This window comes from Dermochelys coriacea, chromosome 2 (assembly GCF_009764565.3).
Source record: "Dermochelys coriacea isolate rDerCor1 chromosome 2, rDerCor1.pri.v4, whole genome shotgun sequence".
In the NCBI taxonomy this organism is placed as follows: Eukaryota; Metazoa; Chordata; order Testudines; family Dermochelyidae; genus Dermochelys; species Dermochelys coriacea.
Window position 1 is genome coordinate 237,270,557 of NC_050069.1, and position 21,793 is coordinate 237,292,349.

Consider the following 21,793-nt stretch of genomic DNA (forward strand, 5'->3'; position numbering starts at 1 on the left):
TGAATTGAAAAATACTATTTCTTTTGTTTTTTTACAGTGCAAATACTTGTAATCAAAAATAAATAAAGTGAACACTGTACACTTTGTATTCTGGTTTGTAATTGAAATCAATATATTTGAAAATGTAGTAAACATCCAAAAATATTTTTAAAAATATTTTATTAATGTTTGACAGTGAGATCAATCACACAATTAATCGTGATTAATTTTTTTAATTGCTTGACAACCCTTGTTTAAATTAAACTCTTAATATTATGTTAAGTATATTGTTTGGATTACATTTCCTTTAATTTTCCCTTAGTAACATAACTTATATGCAAAATATTTGGTTAAATCCTGGAGATTCTAATATAATTTTGCTTTTACAGGAATATGAACCAAGTACACACACATTTATTAAGAGTGTGTGTGTGTGTGTGTGTGTGTGTGTGTGTGTGTGTGTGTGTGTAACAAAATAACAAATGATAGAGAAATTAAACAACACTTGATAGAATAAATTCATATGAAAGTAAATTCCTGTACAATATCAGCTGTTTGTTTTCACATATAGTACATTAAAGTACAAAAAAAAAATTTTAGTAGATCATTTATTTTGTCATTAACAATAATTAATGGCAAAAGTTTAGAACTTGGTATAGGGAAATCTTGCCCAACTCTAATTTTAATGTTTCCCTCACTGACTAAAACTAAGTGTTTCGATTCTGTAAGAGCCTGTTACCTGAAGTACCTATGTAACACAAATGACTACTTCTGTTTCCTCTGAGTTGATTTAGCAAATACACAATTTAAAGTTTGTTCCAGTTTTATGAAACGCTGTTATTGACTGTTTTTCCCCAATCGAACTTCAGTTATAGAATCTAGGATTTTTCGGAATAAAATCAGGTTTTTTCCCTAAAATAGTGGCTTGTATTGAACTTTTTCCCTGGGCTTGCTGATTTCTGATGAGGTCAGTGGGACCACTTAAATAAGATACGTCAGGAGAATGTGCTTAAATTTACACGTGTGCTTAAATCCTTTTCTGAATCAGTCAAATCTCACAGAGCCTTGCAGGATCAAATCCATAGTGAGAATGCAACTCTGCCTGGGAGGGAATATTTTTTAACAGAGTTCCTCTGGGCACAGTTAGTTTACTAAGGTTGTGGGCAATTTCCAAGATCCGACCCAGTATTTACTTATTGTATCAAACACCACAGTGCCACATTTAGCTGCTTCTACATCATCTGCATTGGTAGATATGACACACAAAAAAGCTTGCACAGAAAAAGATGGAACTAGTTAAAATCACAGCACCAAGTACTCAGCAGGTATAAACTCATGGAATTCCATTGACTTCAATGGAGCCATGTCAATTTACAGAAGCTGAAGATCTGTCTCACTATTTTTAATTATGTTTAACAATAACAGCAATGCCATCAATAAACTAGCAGTACAACTTTGTTACTCAAACAAATAATTGTTTTTGTTGTTTCAGGGGGGAGAGAAATTTCCATATTTTTTATTACATCTATGCTGGTTTAGCAGAAAAGAAAAAACTGGCACATTATAAACTACCAGAGTATAAGCCACCCAGGTAACGAAGTTTCTTTTTACATAAATTGATTCCTGAGGAGTACATTGTAGCTGGCTCAACCTCATTTGGATTATAATCCTTTGTTCCTCAACCCTTTCAGGTATCTGCAAAATGAACATCTCCGAACAGCGCAAGATTTTATGAACAACAATTTCTATAAGTCTCAGTTTGAATTAATTGAGCAGTGCTTCAAAGTCATAGGTTTTACAATGGAGGTGAGTGCTGATAACATTTCAATCTTTTTCTCTTTTTTTGAAACCTTCCTATGCTTCTTCCTGTGACAAGAGGTAATAAAGGGGAAATGCATACAAAGAATATAACTAATTTCCTTCACTATTTTTCTCATTTTGGCTAAAAATACAACCAGTTTCCTTCATTATGTTGCTCGCTTTGGCTATGATTCTTAGACATTTTTGGATATTCCATGGTCAGTTAATCATGATATTGTTACATATTTTAATTCTTTTAAAAGTGTTTAAGCATCTATATACTAAGAAAGTATTATTAGTCAACAATACTATAAAATCAGTGGCCATAACACAGCTGAATATTTGAAAAAAAGAATTACAAAATAAGTGTATAGAAAATAATGTTTGTAACCATTAATAAGCCTATAATTTTAGCCTAGTTCGTGTAAGCTTTATTCACTTTTCAAATTAGAGTTTGAAATAAGGAGTCTTTGGCAAGGCTGGTTGAAGTACATTGGGAGGATCAATATCATGTCAGGTTGAGTCTTATTTGTGACCACTAATTTAATCCGTTCTTCTTTTTTATTGTCTCTTTTCATGGATGTACAGGCCACTGGTCCTCTCTTGTAAGCCTGTACCAGTATAATTACAATAAATATCAGCCTGTTTCTTTTAAAGTTTCCCTTCGTCGGAAGCTTTGAAACAAGGAATTTCATGTGCCATTAGTAGAGGAGATGCATTATAATGTTGCTATTCATGGTTGTTAATATTTCTTAGACACTGTTGGTACCTGGTTCTGGAGAAGCAAGTCCAACAGGAAGGAGGTACTAAAAAGAGGCAAATCTATAAAAATAGAATACTAGTTTACAAAAGAAAATCTGAGAGTTTTCTAAAATTTCAAGTGTGAGACTTTTCACAGGTCTGGTTTGGATGGGAACAATACACATGGCTGATAACATGTTAACATTCACTATGCCATCATTAAGGGTAATATTTTAGCTGTGAAGAAACATGTGTGAACCTTTTCCCCTATGTTTCAATAATACTTTCCTTGCTGTTTTTGCCATTAGTGATGCATTTCTTTACTACTTACTACAGCTTTTTTTCCATGGGTTTTTTCCATGGAAAATTTTGAATTGTTTGCAAAAAATTAAAATCAGAAACAGTATTACCTGCTGTTTTATGACACTGGAGTTGTCAATAAGTATCAAAAGTATCTCCTATCACGCACTGTGGTTTCCTCTCTTGAGGGAGGTGATACATCATGACAGTTACATGGAATCATGGGAGATGAAGTCTGACTGGAGAGCCTGGCCCATAAAGGAGAATGGGAGCATGAGACACCTTAACTACAATACCCATGAGGCACTCAAGTGGCATTTCAGAATCCAAATATTTCATTTTTTAGGCATTGATTTTTTGACAAAAAATATCAAATTTTTTTCAATGGGAAGTGGACACTTTTTTGACAAAAAATTCATTTACTCAAAAATCCATTTTCTGTTGGAAAAACAAGTTTGACAGAAAACTTTCAATCAGCCCCATTACCTACCTTGCCACTACTTATTTTGTAGCCAAAGCAGATGAAATCTATTAGCAGTGAAGCTGAATTTTCATCTTTTTTTTTTCCAAGCCCATTCTCTTCTTTTTCCTTTTGATACTTATTCACAACTCCAACGCTGTATAGCAGATGGTAAGACCCAACAGTCTCCTGTCAGCAGTACTTCCATCTCTTCAGAACTGGCCTACATGAATGTGAAGGTTGCACATTCTATCATGAGCAGAGCTATCCACATGACAAGACATTGTGGGGCAGGAAGTGTACTATGCAGTTACACCAGTCTGTGCCTGTTCCCCATGCTTAAACATTCATTTTGATTGATAAGAGCATCATCTTCATATAGCAACAACACTATATCGCCAAAAGTGGAGGTGTAACTTCCGATATTTTGGAAGTCCACTGAGAAATCTGATTGGCCACACTATGCACAATGCCAGCATGCATCTTCTGGTCACTTTGCAGAAGGTTGTGGTAGAGGGTGTGCTTAGTTTCTGAGTGGATATGGAAGGAGAGGCATAAAGAGTCTTCTTTGTTGAGCCTCCTATGAAGGGTATATTCCTTGTGGAAGCGCTAGCCTCTCAAAAGGGGTGGGGCTCTTGTCTGACCCACTTCCACCCCAGCTAGCAGAGAAGGCTGGGTACAGAGGGGTGTAGATACTGCACTCTCTTGAAGGGTGACACAACAGTAGTGGTTCTCAGAGCTCCCTTGAGCTCCTGGAATCATTGTACCTAATCCAGGCATAATGTCTCCCAGGACTGCCACTGGGGCTGCGTGTCTCCACACCATACCCTTTGCAGAACTGTGGCTATATGCCAGAAATCAAGCTCTGTATGCACCGAGACTGCTACTTTTTGGCTAGAGAAATATGTTGCATCAGAAAGAGGCTCCTCCATGGAAAGGTGCAATAACATACTCCTAACCTTTGACATTTCATCGTGGTGCACAGAGGAGTTTCTCTATATATCCACAATTTGTGTTTTATTAACAGGAGTCCTGAACATAGTCTTGTGCATTCTGATTAAAATGCAGCCTACGTGTTTTTATGAAATCTCTCTTTTAAACTGGCTAGCATGCTGTAATGGTAACTACATACTCTATACTTTGCTCTCTGTCCTAAACCCACACTGTTTTACTTAAGACTGCATGACAAAAATAAGAGGAAAGAACTGCCTGGGGTTCACAATAATCATTCTAGACAGATCAACCACATTTAACACCTACTGGAAAAGGGCACAAAAATGTCCATTGCTATACCCTTTACCATAATGGCAAAAGTCAAGTTATCCATTTCTTTGAATTTCATCCATATTCTTAGGCTTGAAATGAAAATAATAACTTTACAAACATACAAACTGCATGCCAACCATCCTAAGAGTAATTTTTAGAGTGAGCTTTTCTAGTTGGCTTTGGAGTAACTGGAATAATTCATTTTCATTAAGTGTTAGATTTGTGCTGGATTCAATTCTGAAAGTGTTGAAAATAATATGAAATATTTTGATCAATTAAAGGTAATTAAGGATTTTATCTGAATAATTGATGTCAGCATGTTACAAAATATGATATAAAATGCTGTGGAGTGATGAGTAGCTCATCTGATAAAATGCTTGTCCAATACTAATTCACCCTTAAGAAAAATAGTAGCCCAAAATTCTATTTTAACCCTAATCTACATTACAGAAACTAAAACTGTCTCACTCTGCTTAGACAATAACCAGAAATAATCAAATATGGAGATGGGTATTCAAGTTTACAGTTTTAGATCAAAGCCAAAATCACAATGAAAGCATTACTTTATCTATTACTATTACAGTTTTACTTATCATTCATTATTATTTAAGGTCACTTACTATATATGTCACCTAAAATTTACATTGTGATTACAAATGTTGTCCCCAGATCAGGAAAAAATCCCCATTCAGGACAACACTTAAGCACATGCTTACCTTGAAAACAATGGGATTTAGGCATATGCTTAAAATTAAATCTGTGTTTAAAGTGTTATCCTGAATATGGATGAGCGTAAGGACCTGAATAAGTGTGTCCCTGAATCAGGACTATAAAGGGTCTGATTCTTCTCCCACTGAAGCACGTTTCCATTGACTTCAGTGGGCACAGGATTAGACCTGTTGTAAAACTCATTCTTTGTTCCAAGAAGCTTCCAGCCTTAGGGCTAGATCATGCCTTCAGGCACAGCAAGGAGTGGTATGGAGTTGCTCCTGAACTCTCTGGTGCCCAGAGGGAAAAGCACAACCACTATGGCATCCCTTTATGGGATGTAGCCTGCTCCTACCTGCATGCTAATCTAGTTCTAAACTATTGCAGAAGTGGGGTTAGCACGTTTCCACCTCCTCCTTACCCCCTCTTTGGTGCCAGACATCCCCTGGGGACTAGCATTAGAGTATGGTGTAAGGAGTGACTGGTGAGGAGAATGGGATACATGTATTCCTGGAACAGTGTGTGTGGTGGACAAGAAGAATTAGGCTGTTCCAGGCTTGGGAGGCAGAGTCCTAGAAGGCATGGAGTGAGAAAAGGGATCAGTAAAGCAAGAGGACTGAACACAGAGGAGAGTAAGAGGCAATGAGAGCAAAAATGGACATGGAGATAAAGATTGTGAAGGACTTTGAAAGTGAGAACAAAGAGCTTGAATTAGATGCCAGAAAGAAAACCTCTGAAATGGTTCAAGGATAGGGGTGCTTTTGGTCTTACTGGTGGAGAGAGGAGAGCATGGTGAAAATGTTACAGCTAATTTAACTGTACTTGTCCTGAACAGGAGTTCTCAACCTTGTCAGGCAAATGCATCAATTTACTAGAATAAGATCTCATGTGTATTGGCTGCCTCGATCGTTGATCTGGTCAGCCAGTGACTCCTGGTCAGCTGTGTGTGCTCCAGGACAGTCCAGGCTCCACTATAAATGAAGAAGCAGTCAATAGCAACATGTTAGGGCCCAGTACAGATGCTTATCTTCAAGATATAGAAAAGGGGTGTAGAATACCAGTTACTGCAGCCTAAGGTACCAAATGTAAAACTATAAATGGCTACATTTTTAATCTCCTTTTCAGGAACTTGGCAGTGTCTACAGTATTCTTGCTGCAATTTTAAACGTGGGTAACATTGAGTTTTCTTCAGTGGTATCCGAGCACATGATTGACAAGAGCAATATTTCCAATCCAGTCGCACTTGAGAATTGTGAGTTCTTTTCCTTTTATTTAAGATTAAATTTCTTTAATGTTTTAGCAGGCAGGAGATTTTATCACATTAGATTTATCTATAAAACTGTATTCAGATGGAAATTTTGCAAGACTAATTAAAGTTCAATTCATGCCAAATCCACATTAATAAAAATGTAAAAAGAAGGGTTTCTTTCATATTTATGTGCATACAAATTATTTACTTTTTGTGTCCATCCACAGTTTATTCAGGTAGCATGACTGTTACTGGGGGGGGGCAAAAAACAAAATAAAATGTTCATGGTTTTTGTCAACATTTAAACTTTTTGTGAAAAATTTCATCAAAATTTTGAATTTTATTTTTTTACCAGCTCTATCTCCTACAGTGTTTATCTAGAGGAAATAGAGCTGGGCTACCTGCCTTGTGCGTCACAATGGGCTTACAGTGGAAAATCATCCACAGAGAACTGCTGCTCCCCCTCCTGTATGAATGGGTGGAGCCTTGATGCTGTCCCCAACACATTGGCCAGCATGGCTGAGCTGTCACTGAAGGGAAAGTAATCTGCACCTGGGAAAGGGCTGGTGCACCTGACTTCCCCACCCTGGAGTAAGAGGGGAATTAGCTACAGAGTATGACTAAGTCCCTCATCTGCTCTTGGGGCAGCACAATTCCACACTGCCCCATAATCAGGACACATTGTACTGTTACAATCTAACCCTTAGAAATTAAAAAATACTTCATTCCTTCAAAAATATACCTGCAGATTGTGTGAATGTCTTAACAGTACATCTGTTCACTTCCTAGGTGCTTCCTTGCTGTGCATTCAGGCAGATGAACTGCAAGAAGCTCTCACCTCCTACTGCGTGGTGACTCGAGGGGAAACCATTATCCGTCCTAACACTGTGGAAAAAGCTATTGATGTCAGAGATGCCATGGCCAAAGCATTATATGGGCGTCTTTTTAGTTGGATAGTCAATCGCATCAATACTTTACTCAAGCCAGACAAACTTTTAAGGTAAAGGTACATTTTTCCAGTAGAAAAATTCTCTTTGCAATGTGAAATGTATGATTTGTATACCTACATGTTATATATATTTTATAGAACATCTGGCAACGGAATAGTCATGATATAATATTTTATTAGCTTGTTCAGATCCATAACGTTTAGCTCTTACAAATCCTTCCTTCATCTGATAACTTCTATACCTATTTAATCATTTCTGATCATATACATTTTTTTCATTAGTAGTATGCAATAGACATAGAGTAAATAGCTGTAATACAGGCATCTTGGCATTTCTCTATAGATTAACTGGGTGAAATTCTGATCTCAGTTATTCCCATGTAAATTAGGAGTAAACCTACTGGAGTTATATACCAGATATTTTTCCTTCAGATGATTTACTCATAAAACTTAGGGCCAACCCTGCCATTCATCTGTAGATTGATTCGGCCACATTCTGATCTCATTTGCATGCATCCTTCTGGTGTTCTTCTTCTTCTTACGTATTTATGATAGTGCCCAAAGTCTCATCAGGTTTAGCATCCCATTGGGCTAGGTGCTTTACAAACATAGGAAAGGACCGTTCCTACCCTGAAAAGGTTTGCAGTCTAGACCCAAACAAACAAAGGTTAGGGGATGGGGATGCAAATGAATCTGGTGAAGGATTGGCACAGCTTTATTAGTAAATTATGCAAATCAAGGCCCTCCATGGTAGTTGGGTGCCAGGGGAGTGGGTTGAATTTAAAACTACCTGATTCCGAATACACATAATATTTCAATCCGGGACGTCTGCATTTTCATTTGAGAAACATCAGAGGGAATCCAAGGCTGCAGTTTTGTAGCCCTAAAAGCCCTGAAAACTTTAAAATACTCAGTAACAGCAATAAATACCATTTTGACCAATGATTATTAAGCCAAAATACAAGACAGATGGAGCTGCACTGCTAATTTATGGACATGTCCCATCACTCTGCCATTGAGCAAGCCTTGAGGGCTCCAAACCAGTGGAACAAGCGTGGTTCCATTGTGGAAGGGGAAGGGATGAGGATCCCCATCTGGTATCTAAAATGCATGCAGTTTGCAAATAACATAGAACTGATGTTTGTGTGGGTGGTAATAAAATAGGCGTTACTTGCTAAATTCCTGTAATTACTGATCCGGTACTTCTCCTTCAGATTTTTTTCTCGTAACGTGTAAGGTCAAATTTTCATACTTCAGTGCCTAAAGCTAGGCTTCTAAATACCTGTTGCATGCACCTCATTGCAAATTGAAACTCCTGTCTTAATCTTAATATTTAAAACAGGTATTTAGGTACATAAAAATGAATGTAGGGGCCTCTGCAGACAATCTATTTTGAAAAGTCAGCCCTGAGCATTGTGAGCAAATAATCTGAGGGAAGAAATACCTAGTATCTAATTACAAGCCTATTTTATTACTATAGAAACAAAGAGCAATTGTGTGTCATTGGTGAACCACAGTGTTTTTTTCCCCAATAGGGGAAATCATGTTTGGCATATAGTGTCATCTTTAGATTTACATGTATTATTGTATTTCATATTAGAATTGATCATTCTATTAAGATTCATCTGATTGGGCAAAATTCATCCTTATGTAACTCCCAAGGTCAGTGATAAATTTGGCCCATTATTTATTTTCTTGAAACAATAATGAAGTTAGGCATTATGTAAAATAATGGAGATAAAAATATTAAGAGCTTTTTTTAATCTTTTTTCAGTGAAAATGATGATGGGTTGAACATTGGGATTCTTGATATCTTTGGTTTTGAAAATTTCAAAAAAAATTCTTTCGAACAACTGTGTATCAACATTGCCAATGAACAGATTCAGTTCTACTTCAATCAACATGTATTTGCCTGGGAACAGGTAGGTTTGGGAATATTTTATCAAGCTTAGTAGTGCTGAACATAAAAGCTAAACTCTTCTTTCTTCTTAAGAAGCACAGAATAGTAGTCTATAACAGACTGCTTTCTGTCTATACATTATGTGAAGAACTGTTGGATTGCCATTTGTAATTTAAATGTCCATCTAAAATGCAGCAAACTTCAAATTTACAGTCTCTAGGCAACAGAGCACAGCAATAATGGGTTTGATTCAAATGCATTGTTCTTTCGTTGAGGAATAATGTGTACTATGTAATTTATGGTTCAACAGCAAAAAGCAGAAATGCCATACGGTACATATTTTTTGATGAATGACTTTTCTAATAGCATGCTAATAAGCTTTTTAACATTGAATTCCAATTATAAAAATCAGAATAATTGCAATTATTTGGATCTCATTTAGGAATTTGTTCTCCTAAACCAACTGATAGAAGATTTACTTTGATTACACTATATAATTTGATTTAAAAGATGGAGGAAAAATTAGGTGTTGTAATTACAAAAGCTAATGAACTTGAAAGGGTCAGTAGAAAAACTGTAAAAAGACCATAAGGAGTTTATAAAAGGATTAAATGAAAATTAAGTTAAACAGTTTTAAATTGCTAGCCAATTAATTCTCTTATTTGAGAAAACATGTTTCAACAAAAAACAGAAATACTGCCTGTATGTCCTGGGTAATCAACAGTCACATTTTAGGTTTAGAGAGTGAAAAGATATTTTCTCTGCATTATTGGATGAAACTTCATTTTGTATATTTTTGAAAAGCATTTTGTCACCCATCCTCATAATTTTTAATTACTAATACTCATGCAGGGTTTTGCCTGACTGTTTTAATCATTGTTGGTTTTGTAGATGATAGAGATATAAGTCTGGGAAAATATCTCTCTCTCTCTCTCTCTCTCTCTCTCTCTCTCTCTCTCTCTCTCTCTCATGTTTGTATATAAATAAAAGGAAAATAGTATTGTGTGGCAAACATAGTTGATAGTTTCCAATTATTTCAAAGGCAACACAATCATGTGGAGTTAGATGTAGCCTTTTGGGAGTGATTGTATATCTTCATGAAGAAGACTTTCCAGTTACACCAGAAGAATCATAGAATCATAGACTTTAAGGTCAGAAGGGACCATTATGATCATCTAGTCTGACCTCCTGCACAACGCAGACCACAGAATCTCACCCACCCACTCCTGTAACAAACCCCTAACCTATGCCTGAGCTATTGAACTCCTCAAATCGTGGTTTAAAAACTTCAAGGTGCAGAGAATCCTCCAGCAAGTGGCCCGTGCCCCACGCTGCAGAGGAAGTCAAAAAAAACCCCAGGGCCTCTGCCAATCTGCCCTGGAGGAAAATTCCTTCCCGACCCCAAATATGGTTGATATCCCTTCTATCTTAGATTTTCATATAGCACTTATCACCATGTTATACAAAATTAAACAATACAGTTTTTCTGTCTTCATTCTTCTAAAGAAAGAAGTGCAGCCTTGTCAATCTGAGTCCTTCCCTCTTCCCCAGATTATTTGATCAACTCAACACCAGGTCAAAGTGGTTGAAATTGAACATATCTCTTTGAAGTTTGGTAGCCTAGGTCAAGTGGGTTGGTCTTAGTCCAGTTCTCACTGAACAAGTGTCTGCATTACAAAAACCAACAACACAATTGACTTAAGTTGCTTGCTTTCTGGCAATCTGAGAAATGAAGCCAGTAACTGAATGAACATGGAAGACTAAATTATTCCTTCGCTGATGGAGGTGGCACATTTCTGGCATAGTCTTTGCCTATGCTGAACCAATTCCAGGGATAATAACTAGGGCTGAGGATCATAATGATAATATGTAGCTCTTATGTAGTGCTCTTCATCATTGGACATTAAAGGAAGGAAGTATTATCTCCATTTTTCAGCTAGGGAAACGCATGCACAGAAAGATGAAGTGACTTGGGCTTTGGTTTTTAGCATTGTCACGCTGGCACATTTAATGAGCTCTAAAATCAATTTCAAAACTTAAAAATGGTATTACATATAAATATACTTCCATTTGAAAAGCAGCTCCTCCTCCATGTGCATTGTAAGCTCTTCATAACAGGGAAGTATCCACCCATATTTTTGTACATATTATTGCACATCTATGGCGCTGTATGTAAATAAGGTACATATCTAATTTTTCCTTTAAGGGCTTGTTTCATTCCTGTTTATATGAGACCCCAATTCTCTTTCCATGAGCTGCCATGAAAATTGATGGCAGCACAAGCACTTGAGCTAACAGTCCCTAAATGTAACCATGTGGGACTGAGGGGAAGGTCTTCAATTCTGAGCTTCGCTTTTCCCACCAGTCTAATAGACCCCATTTGTTAACCCTACTGGCACAGTGTAAGGCTGGTCTCTTTCCCAGGGTTTCTGAGTGGAAGAATGAAGATTGAGATAAGTGCTGACTATATTTTGAGCAACATCTTTTAAAATTCTCTGCAAATAGTGGGCCAGATTCACTCCTGGATTCTGCCAGTGGATCACCAGATGCATGTCATCCTGGTGGCAGAAAGTCTAGCCAGGGGTGAGAGGATCACAGCAGAAAAGGTGTCTACAAAACTACTCTGTTGGGGAGCATGGATCCAGTTAGTAAAGCCCCAAAGCTGAAAGCACTGGCCAGAGAGGGGATGTGGCTAAGGATACAGGGAATGTGATAGTTCAGCACATCCACAGACTGAGGTACTCAGTCTGACAGGAGCTGTTCACACCATCTCTACACATGACTAATCGTATGACAACTGCGAGAGAGGAATTTTTCTAATCTATAGGTGAGAAATAGGAAATCTGGATTGAAATCCATCCCTTTGACATAAATGGAGTAATAATAAAAAATGAATTTGGCCCACAATGTTTAAGTCAGGATATTCCTTTGGGTCTGGGGAAGGTAGAGGCTGGGGGGAAAAGGTAGGAGAAAACCTTGTGAGGGTCTAATCATAGAATTGTCTTGAATCAAGGGGAACAAACCCTGCAAGATGCGCAATGAACTGCCCCTCAACTCTGCAGGTCCTGGGGATTGACAGGAGGCAGGGCCAACCACCCAGAAACACTGTCTCTCTGGCCCAACATCTTGGTCTCTAACTCCATGATGCTGAAGGCACCATGCTGCCAGAGCTTCCCCCCCCCCACCCTGTGTGTGGAGTAGCTTGTTTTGTTGTGTAAGGTTGGAAAGTAAGGCTAAAGGGTCACTCTTCACCTAGCAGCGTTGGGCTCAGAATGCCTGTTAGAGCAGAAAGTTGCCTGCTGCAGCTAGTTTGTGTACTTCTGGGTAGACGTAAATTTGAGAATAAAAACTTACTGTTTAACACAAACCTTCACTGTGCTTTGCGAAGAGAAACACAGCCTCAGCAGCCTACAGAAGTGCCCTAAAGAAGGCATTTCTCCTGCCTGGAGACAGGCCCAAGCTGCCAGCATTTCCATGGACCTCAGGACTGTGGGGGGGACAAAGCACGTTTTCACTTGACCCTGCAGAAAGGGGTCTATGTAGTCCAGAGAAGTGACGCTACAGTGGAGGGAGTTGACTTTCCTCTCCAGGCAGGAATGATAGGAATCTTCATAGCGGGAATCTAGGTAGAAATGGCCAGATGGACAGCTTTTCCATTTCTCCATAAAATCTGGTTATTTCAGCACTGGTTGTATTGTGTTAGCAAAGATATGAATTGTGATGCTTGGCACAGTATATTTCAGAAGACTGACCTTCTCGTTGTGACCCATTATATGAGCATGCCATTGGAATTTGATGCACACTGATACAGACGATAAATGCATTGTTCAGGAGGACCTTAACCTAATGTGCTTTTGGATAAGGCATGTGCAACATTCATTTTTGTTTGCAGTGGTGTTGTAGCTACGTTGGTCCCAGGATACTGGAGAGACAAGGTGGATGAGGTAATATTTTTTTATTGGACCAACTTCTCTTGGGGAAAGAGCCACGCTTTCCAGCTACAGAGCTCTTCTTCAGGCCTGCAGAGCTCTGTGTATCTTGAAAGCTTGATGCTTTCACCAACAGAAGTTGGTCCAGTAAAAAATATTACGTCACCCGCCTTCTCTCTCACATTTATTTTTAACTTTACAATTGCATCTTTTGCTTTAGTAAGATGGTAAAAGGCAGGTTCTGAATAAGTTCCTAAAATTAATCTTTAAACCAAGGGGACTTCATGTCATCACATCAACAAAGTGGCATTACTTCATGACCCAGTTGTTTTCTATTAGTACAAAACAAAATTACGAACTGCATTTAATAATATTGTCCCTATTGATTTAAGTGCAGCAAATCTGCACAGGGTAATATTGCCTAGTTTTGATCACAGTGGACACAGCATAAAATAAGAGCCCACATACTCCAATGTAGTGCAGTTATTCCTTGTGACATCCTATCTATGTGAATACTGTCTTGTGGATTGTGTGATATCCTCTCAATGAGTAGAAACTATTTTAGGGAATTCAGATACTATGAAACATCACTGGGGATTGCAGCCTCCTGCAGCTGACTCAGTGCCTTGTTTATGGCATGTTTGAAATTAATACAAATAAAATCTTCCATTATGGCTTTATAATATTTGTCATATTAGTTTGTTTTCTCCTGTCTCATATTTCATAATAACATGGGGAAGGGAGTAGTATTGCACGAGGGACTGATAATAGAGTCTTTCACGGTTAAGTCACTGGTTTAAATCTAACCCAGCTCCGTAGTGACTGAAAGTTTTTTGCTTTCTGACCTCTTTCACTGGCCTATGTGAAGTGATTTAATGGATTTGTTCCATATCCTGGTAGACACCACAAAAACCACTGGCACTTATTGACACTCCATTTGGCAGTCTTAATAGAGAAGCAGAAAACTGAATGATCATGAAGGCTTAAACTGCCCATGGGGTCCTTCCAGGTCAGGATTGAGACATATGAAGGCAGAATAGGGAAGCTTGTGCGGCTGTTCTCATACTGTGTAGCTATGGAAGTTCCATTTACTCTTAAATTGGAGTTCAGTTTCCAGTGTTGTTAAACTGTCTCCTTTAATGAGCATTAGAGTTTTAGAAAAACTAATAGTTGGAGATGTTGCCCAGGAATGCTTGTCTGAGGATGCATCAGTGTCATGGAAATATTTACTCCTTTTTCTGACTGTCATAATTAACAGAAGCAGATTATCATAATTATTATTTATTTACATGTAGACTGTTGACAGTAAAAGCGTCCTTCGTGATAACACCTAGTGCTTGAACCTAACATCTCAATCATGGGATGAATACAGCCCTGATCAAAGATTACAGAAACTTGGTGGAATGATGGTAATCGGCAGACCACAGTATTACCAAGATACAAAATATATAGGAATGATGAAATAGATCATGCTTGTGGGGGGAGTGGCACTATGTGTAAAGGAAAGCATAGAGTCAAATGTAGTAAAAATTTTAAATGAATCAAACTGTACCATAGAATCCCTATGGTTAGAAATTCCATGCTTGAACAACAACTGTATAACAGTAGGAATGTACTACAGACCACCTGGTGAGAGTTGATTGTTAAAGTCTATGGGACAGTAGAGAGTCTGCAAAAACAGAAAACCCAGTAATGGTGAGGAATTTCAACTATCCCCTCAGGATGGGACACAGAGATAAAATTTCTAGACACCATTAATGAGTGTTTCTTGGAGCAGCTACTCCTGGAAGCCACAAGGGGAGAGGCAATTCTTGATTTAGTCCTAAGTGGCATAGAGGATCTGGTCCAAGAGGTGAATATAGCTGAACCGCTCATTAACGATGAGCGTAATGTTATTAAATTTAGCCACCTTGTAGGGGGGAAAATACCAAAGAAACCCACCACACTAGAATTTAACTTTAAAAAGGGGAACTACATAAAATGAGGAAGTTAGTTAAATGGAAATTAAAAGAAACAGCCACCAGAGTGAAATGCCTGCAACTATTTAAAAACACCATCATAGAGGCTCAAACTAAATGTAAACCCCAAATTAAAAAAAAACAGTAAGAGGACCCAAAAATGCCACCATGGCTAACCAGAGTGAAAAAAAGGTGGTTAGAGACAAAAAGACATCCTTTAAAAATCCTACTGAGGAAAACAGAAAAGAGCATAAGCTCTGGCAAGTCAAGTGTAACAGTATAATTAGGCAGGTCAGAAAAGAATGTGGGGAGAGCAACTAGCGTGACAATGTCAGACGTGACAGCTGTAAGAGAGCAGTGGAAGGCAAGTGTATCAGCCCTAGAATGGTGAACTGAAAAAAGGTTACCTCACGTTAATTAGAGATACCTGTGGCCAATTAAAGGGTGCCAGTGACCTTTAAAAACCTCTCTTCTGGGGAGAGAGAGAGAGAGAGAGAGAGAGAGAGAGAGAGAGGAAGGAAGGAGGGATGAGAAACAAACTGCAGCAGGGAGAAAAGGCTTCTCTTAGATGGAAGGCTGCTTTCTCCCCTTTAGAGGAAACAGTCAAGTTGACTTCTGTTTGGGGAAGGACTGGCAACCAGAAGCCAGCATAATGAGGCAACACCCCGGAGAGGGGACAGGGAAATATTTCATTTGTGTTTTGAGTTTGGTTTTTTGATTAAGAGAAGTAGTCAGGCCTACTCTGAGGCCCACCTTGCAAATACTGAAAACATTAACCAGAGCAAATCATTAAAAACCTTCAGAGTTGGACTGATTTACTCCAGACCCTCACCCCCAAAGAGAGGAACACTGATGCTGACAAAGCAAAGGGGATGCCTTGCCACACTAGCAAAAGACACAAAAACTAACAGCAAAAATTTTCCTTAGTACATCAGAAGCAGGAAGCCTGCCAAACAGTTGATGGGGCCACTGGACAATCAAGGTGCTACAGGAGCACACTTAAGGAAGATGGGGCTATTGCAGAAAAGCTAAATGAATTATTTGAATCAGTCTGCACTGCAGAGGATGTGAGGGCGATTCCCACACCTGAGCCATTCTTTTTAGGTGACAGATCTGGGGAACTGTCCCAGATTGAGGTTTCAGCGGAGGAGATTTTGAAACAGACTGATATATTAAACAGTCATAAGTCACCAAGACCAGATGGTATTTATTCAACAGTTCTAAAGAAACTCAAATATGAAATTGCAGAACTACTAACTGTGGTATGTAACCTATTGTTTAAATCATACTCTGTACCAGATGACTGGAGGATAGCTAATGTAATGCTGATTTTTTTTAAAAAGACCCTAGAGGTGATCCTGGCAATTGCAGGCCAGAATGCCTAACTTCACTGCCAGGCAAATTTGTTGAAACTATAGCAAAGAACAGAATTATCTGATATATTTATGAACACAATATGGTGGGGAAGAGTCAGCATGACTTGTCTAAATGGAAATCATGCTTCACCAATCTACTAGAATTCTTGGAGTGTTTCAACAAACATGTGGACAAGGGTGATCCAGTGGATATAGTGTACTTTCACTTTCAGAAAGCCCTTGACAAGGTCACTCACCAAAGGTACTTCAGGAAAGTAAGGAGTCATGGGATAAGAGGGAAGGTCCTCTCCTGGATCAGTAACTGGTGTGACAAAGCTCTGTCCTTGTCTCCGTGGGTCCCACGTTTCCTGGCAGATTTCGCTAGTCTCAGAGGCTCACTGTGACGCTGCACGTAACCCTTCTCTATCTAGAGACAGTCTACTGAGCCATTTTCATCATAAGCAAGCGAGGGAGGTGAGGAGAAGTTACCCTTCCTTGCATAGTCTCTGTTATCTCCCAGTCTCAGTGATTAAACAGGGGGTAAAGGTGGGGCAGGGGGAGCCCAGACCCACCCTCTACTCCGGGCTCCAGTCCAGGGACCCTAATAGTATCAGCTATGGTAGCTGACCTTTTAGAAACATGACATGTACAATTCCCTGGGCTACTTCCCCCACAGCAGCCCTCACTTCCTCAAGCTCCACTTCACCCTTACCTCAGGGCCTCCTTCCTTGTACCTGATATGATGTGTACTACTCAGCCTCTCCAACAGCACAACTTCTTCCCACAGCTCCTGACATGCACACCCACCTGACTAATTGGGAGGCTTTTAACTAGTTTCAGCCAGCCCCTGATTGGCTTCAGGTGTCCCAATCAACCTAGCCTTCTCCCTGCCTTCTGGAAAGTTCTTAATTGGCCCCAAGTGTCTTAATTGACCTGGAGCAGCTGCCATTTCACTTATCCTGATACCAGGGATTTGTTTAGCCTGGAGCTAATATATCTATCTCCCACTACTTTTCTATAAGGGGTTCTCCATCTACCTGTGGAGGAGGGAGGGCAGGGCCTCAAATGTCTGCTTACTCAGGTCCATGTCTTCCGCCTCCAGACCCTGCAGAGGCTCCTTTATGGTGCAGGTAGTCCGGCGTGGAGCATACTGGCGCACGCCTTCCTGCGCCGCTTCCGAGGGCTCCGATACGACCGACAACTCCTTTATCTGCATCCGAGAGGTCTTCCGCGAGACCTCTCCGGGCTGCCGGTCTTCTACCAGGACCTCCTCCGGACCTGGAAACTCTTTACAACGAGCAGGTCCGTGGCGGCCACCGAGGGGGCAGATCTCCTCGCGGAGCCCCTGCTACACAACCCCCAGCTCCGTTTGCAGGTGGCGGAGTCCCGCTCGGTGCGCCAGAGGTTGGTCCTGGCAGAGGTCACAAGAGTCGGAGACCTCCTGGACTATGACCGGGGAGACTGGCTGGATCCCCTAACCTTCGCTCAGCGCATGGGGCTTTCCAGACCTTGTACTCCCCGATGCATACTTCAGGAGGTGAAGGCCGCTTTGCCGCCCGCTGCTCGGGTTTATCTCGACCGGGTCCTGCACGAGGGCACGCCCCGCCCACCCACTACCCCAGGCCCGCCGGACCTTTTAATTGGACCCCTCCCCCGTGGACCCAACCGATCCCTTCACCCCTTCACTAGAAGCCGGCTGCACGAGATGCAGCCGGTCTGTTTTCAAACCGCGCCAAGAAAACATCTCTACACGCTCGTGTTCCACACCCTTCACGCCCGCACCCTCGTGTCCCGCCCCGATACAAAATGGCGGGACCTCCTGCCACCTTTGGAGGGTGAAGAGCCCCGGTGGGCCAGCCTATATTCCATCTTAGTCCCAAAGCCCGCCGGGGATGTCAGTTGGCGGCTCCTTCACGGAGCCGTGAGCACGGGCGTGTACTTGGCGCGATTCACCACAATCCCAGACACCTGCCCCTTTTGCGGCGTGAGGGATACCCTGGCACATGTCTACCTGGAGTGTGCCAGGCTGCAGCCCCTATTCCGGCTCCTCACCAATATCTTATTACGTTTTTGGTTGCACTTCTCCCCTCACCTTCTCATTTATGCACTCCCTATCCGTGGCCCCACAAAGTCCCGGGATCTCCTGGTCAACCTCCTCCTGGCCCTAGCTAAAATGGCCATCTACAAAACCAGAGTGAGGAGGTTGGCCGATGGAGTCTCCTGTGACTGTGGGGCCTATTTCCGATCCTCGGTCCGTTCACGTATCCGGGCAGAGTTCCTCTGGGCGGCGTCCTCTGACTCCCTTGACGCCTTTGAGGAGCAGTGGGCTCTGTCCGGGGTTCTCTGCTCGGTGTCCCCGTCCGGTTCCCTTCTTTTGACCCTTTGACCGCACTCCTGTCCCTGTTATTTTATTAGTTGTCCCCCGGAATTTTTTGGGTATCTAGGTCCTTTGGATCCCCCTTTTAGGCTGGGGGGGACCCTTTAGCAGTGGATGGGCTTCGCCCGCCCACTTCCCGGATCCCAATAAGACTACTTTTCTATAGCCATCTGGTCTTGCCCTGTCACATTGGTTAAAAGGTAGGAAACAAAGGGTAGGAATAAACAGTTTTCACAGTTCAGAATGGTAAATAGCAAGGTCTCCCAAAGATTTGTACTGAGGCCAGTGCTGTTCAACGTATTCCTAAATGAGCTGGAAAAGGAGGTAAACAGCAAGGTGGCAAAATTGGCCTACAATACAAAATTACTCAAAACAGATAAGTCCAAAGCTGACTGGGAAGAGTTGCAAAGGGATCTTACAAAACCAGGTGACTGGCCAACAAAATGGCAAATGAAATTCAAATTTGATAAGTGCAAAGCAATTCATATTGGAAAACATAATCCCAACTATACATACAAAATGATGAAGTCTAAATTAACTGTTGCCACTCAAGGAAGACATCTTGGAGTCATTGTGGATAGTTCTCTGAAAACATCCGCTCAATATGCAGCGGCAGTCAAAAAAGCGAACAGAATGTTAGAAACCATTAGGAAAGGGATAGATAATAAGACAGAAAATAGCATAATGCCACTATTTAAATCCTGATACGCCCACACCTTGAATACAGCTTGCAGTTCTGGTCACAAAAGGTACGTTAAATTTGGAAAAAATACAGAGAAAGGCAACAAAAATTATTAGGGGTATGGAACAGCCTCCATATCAGGAGACATTCAAAGACTAGGATTGTTCAGCTTAGAAAAGAGATGACTGAGGGATATAATAGAGGTCTATAAAATCATGACTGGTGAGGAGAAAGTGAATAAGGAAGAGTTATTTACCCCTTCACCTAACACAAGAACCAGAGGTCACCCAATGAAATTAATAGGCAGCAGGTTTAAAACAAACATAAGAAAGTAATTCTTCAAACAACACACAGTCAACCCATGGAACTCATTGCCAGGGGATGTTATGAAGGTCAAAAGTATAACTGGGTCCAAAAAAGAATTAGATAAGTTCCTGGAGGATACATCCATCAATGGCTATTAGCCAAGATGGTCAGGGATGCAACCCCATGGTCTGGATACCCCTAAACCTCTCACTGCCAGAAGCTGGAACTGGACATCAGGTCACTCGATAACCGCCCTGTTTTGTTCATGCCCTCTGAAGCTTCTGACATGGACCACTGGTGGAAGATAGACTGGGTAGATGAACCATTGGTCTAACCCAGTATGGCCTTTCTTATATTTTTATTGGTGTGTATATTGCCCCACGCCAGGATTATCCTTAGGAGACGTGACTCATAAACATACCTCTGAGTCACAGCTCCTCCTCTGCTGCCTCCGTGCTCCTGAAGGGGTAGTAATTCTCTGCTAGCCTGTACCGCTGGGATCTGAGTATGCTCCTCTCCTGCGCTGGCCCCACAACTCAGGCCAGTGAGTGAGGGGATGGAGCCAAGACTCCATATATTCACACTGCTCCCCACGCACCTGCCCCTGGGCAGGCGTAAAAAGGGCTTAATCTCCTGTGCTGGGCCCCAAGGTATGACTATCCCACATAGAGCTGTATTAGGGATTCACATCTTATTTCCTTGTGCGGGCACATGGTCTGAGTCACAGTCAAGCCCAAAAGTCTAGAAAGCCAGAAGAAATTAAGTAAAACTGGCCAAAAGTATGTTACACTTGTTACAGAATGAATACCTATATGAAGGTGTTGATGCAAGAGTTATAGAGTACGAGGACAACAGGCCTCTCTTAGATATGTTCCTCTAGAAACCAATGGGCTTATTGTCCCTCCTTGATGAGGAAAGTCAATTCCCACGAGCAACTGATCGGACGTTTGTAGGTAGGTATGTTATACTTCAGAGAGTCTTAGGAGGCGTAAATTTTAAAGTTCTGTTTAAAGTATATTTTTATGCTCGTTAGCTATGTTTTCAGTGTGAACATGTTCCAGCTTCCCACGTACATTTCAGGGAGAGGGGAACTGGCCAAAAGTATGGTTGTAGCAGGCATTCTATATTTTCTTTCAGATGGATTTGCAGATATTTATCTGGGTTTTATTTGTCAGGTTAGCATTTCTGATTTTGTTGATTATATTTTTGGTTCCATCTGACTGAGAGGCGAGGTCATCAGAGGTCTCAGGATATGATTTTCTTGTTGTAATGCAATACGTGGTGATGAAATGCTTTCCAAAATATGCTGTGTTACCTTCTTCATTCCCCCAACTCTTTCAGACTAAGGTGAATTATATACAGCGGGAGATCTTCATGGGTCTGGAAGTCCTTCCTGCTTAGTTATAGGGGACTTCAATTGTTGAATGTTATCCACCTCTCAGGAAGCAGTGTAGTCCCTAGGACACTGTATTTGCAATGAAAACAGGCAACAGTGGATTGGTGACATCACTTATTAAGACAAAACTGTCATGGTAAAACTAAAGGTAACTGAAAAGGATTTTGTTCTTTAGATTAAAAAATGGTTTGTGAAGAGAATCAAGAGGCTTAAATAACTGTTTTGTGGATTTAGGGAACAGACTACAAGAGAATTAAAGAAAAATCTGGCTACTTTTCCCTAATTTAAAAAAAAAAAGCCTTTAAAAAAAAAAAAAAGAAAGGGCACTACAAATGCTGAGGGCATGATATGTTTGCAGAGTTTGCTTAGTAGGTTTTCTCATGACCTTGAGAAGCCTGAGATCTCTGTATTCCTGAGCATAGAAACTAGATTTTATTT

General features: G+C 40.5%; 1 protein-coding gene across 3 annotated transcripts in view; it reads left to right on the top strand.

Moving 5' to 3' along the window:
* The window catches only part of MYO3A (myosin IIIA), a 198,984-nt gene that overhangs the window by 120,075 nt on the left and 57,116 nt on the right, over window positions 1–21,793 (top strand). For 2 of the 3 annotated variants that reach the window (XM_038389293.2, XM_038389296.2), the window contains 6 exons: window positions 1,472–1,570; window positions 1,671–1,785; window positions 6,380–6,506; window positions 7,293–7,503; window positions 9,227–9,374; window positions 20,759–20,893. In XM_038389293.2, coding sequence (XP_038245221.1) covers window positions 1,472–1,570; window positions 1,671–1,785; window positions 6,380–6,506; window positions 7,293–7,503; window positions 9,227–9,374; window positions 20,759–20,839 — 781 coding nt within the window. In that variant the 3' untranslated portion in view covers window positions 20,840–20,893. Of the gene's footprint in view, window positions 1–1,471; window positions 1,571–1,670; window positions 1,786–6,379; window positions 6,507–7,292; window positions 7,504–9,226; window positions 9,375–20,758; window positions 20,894–21,793 lie in introns of those variants that run through there. The other variant, XM_038389297.2, reaches the window with a different exon arrangement.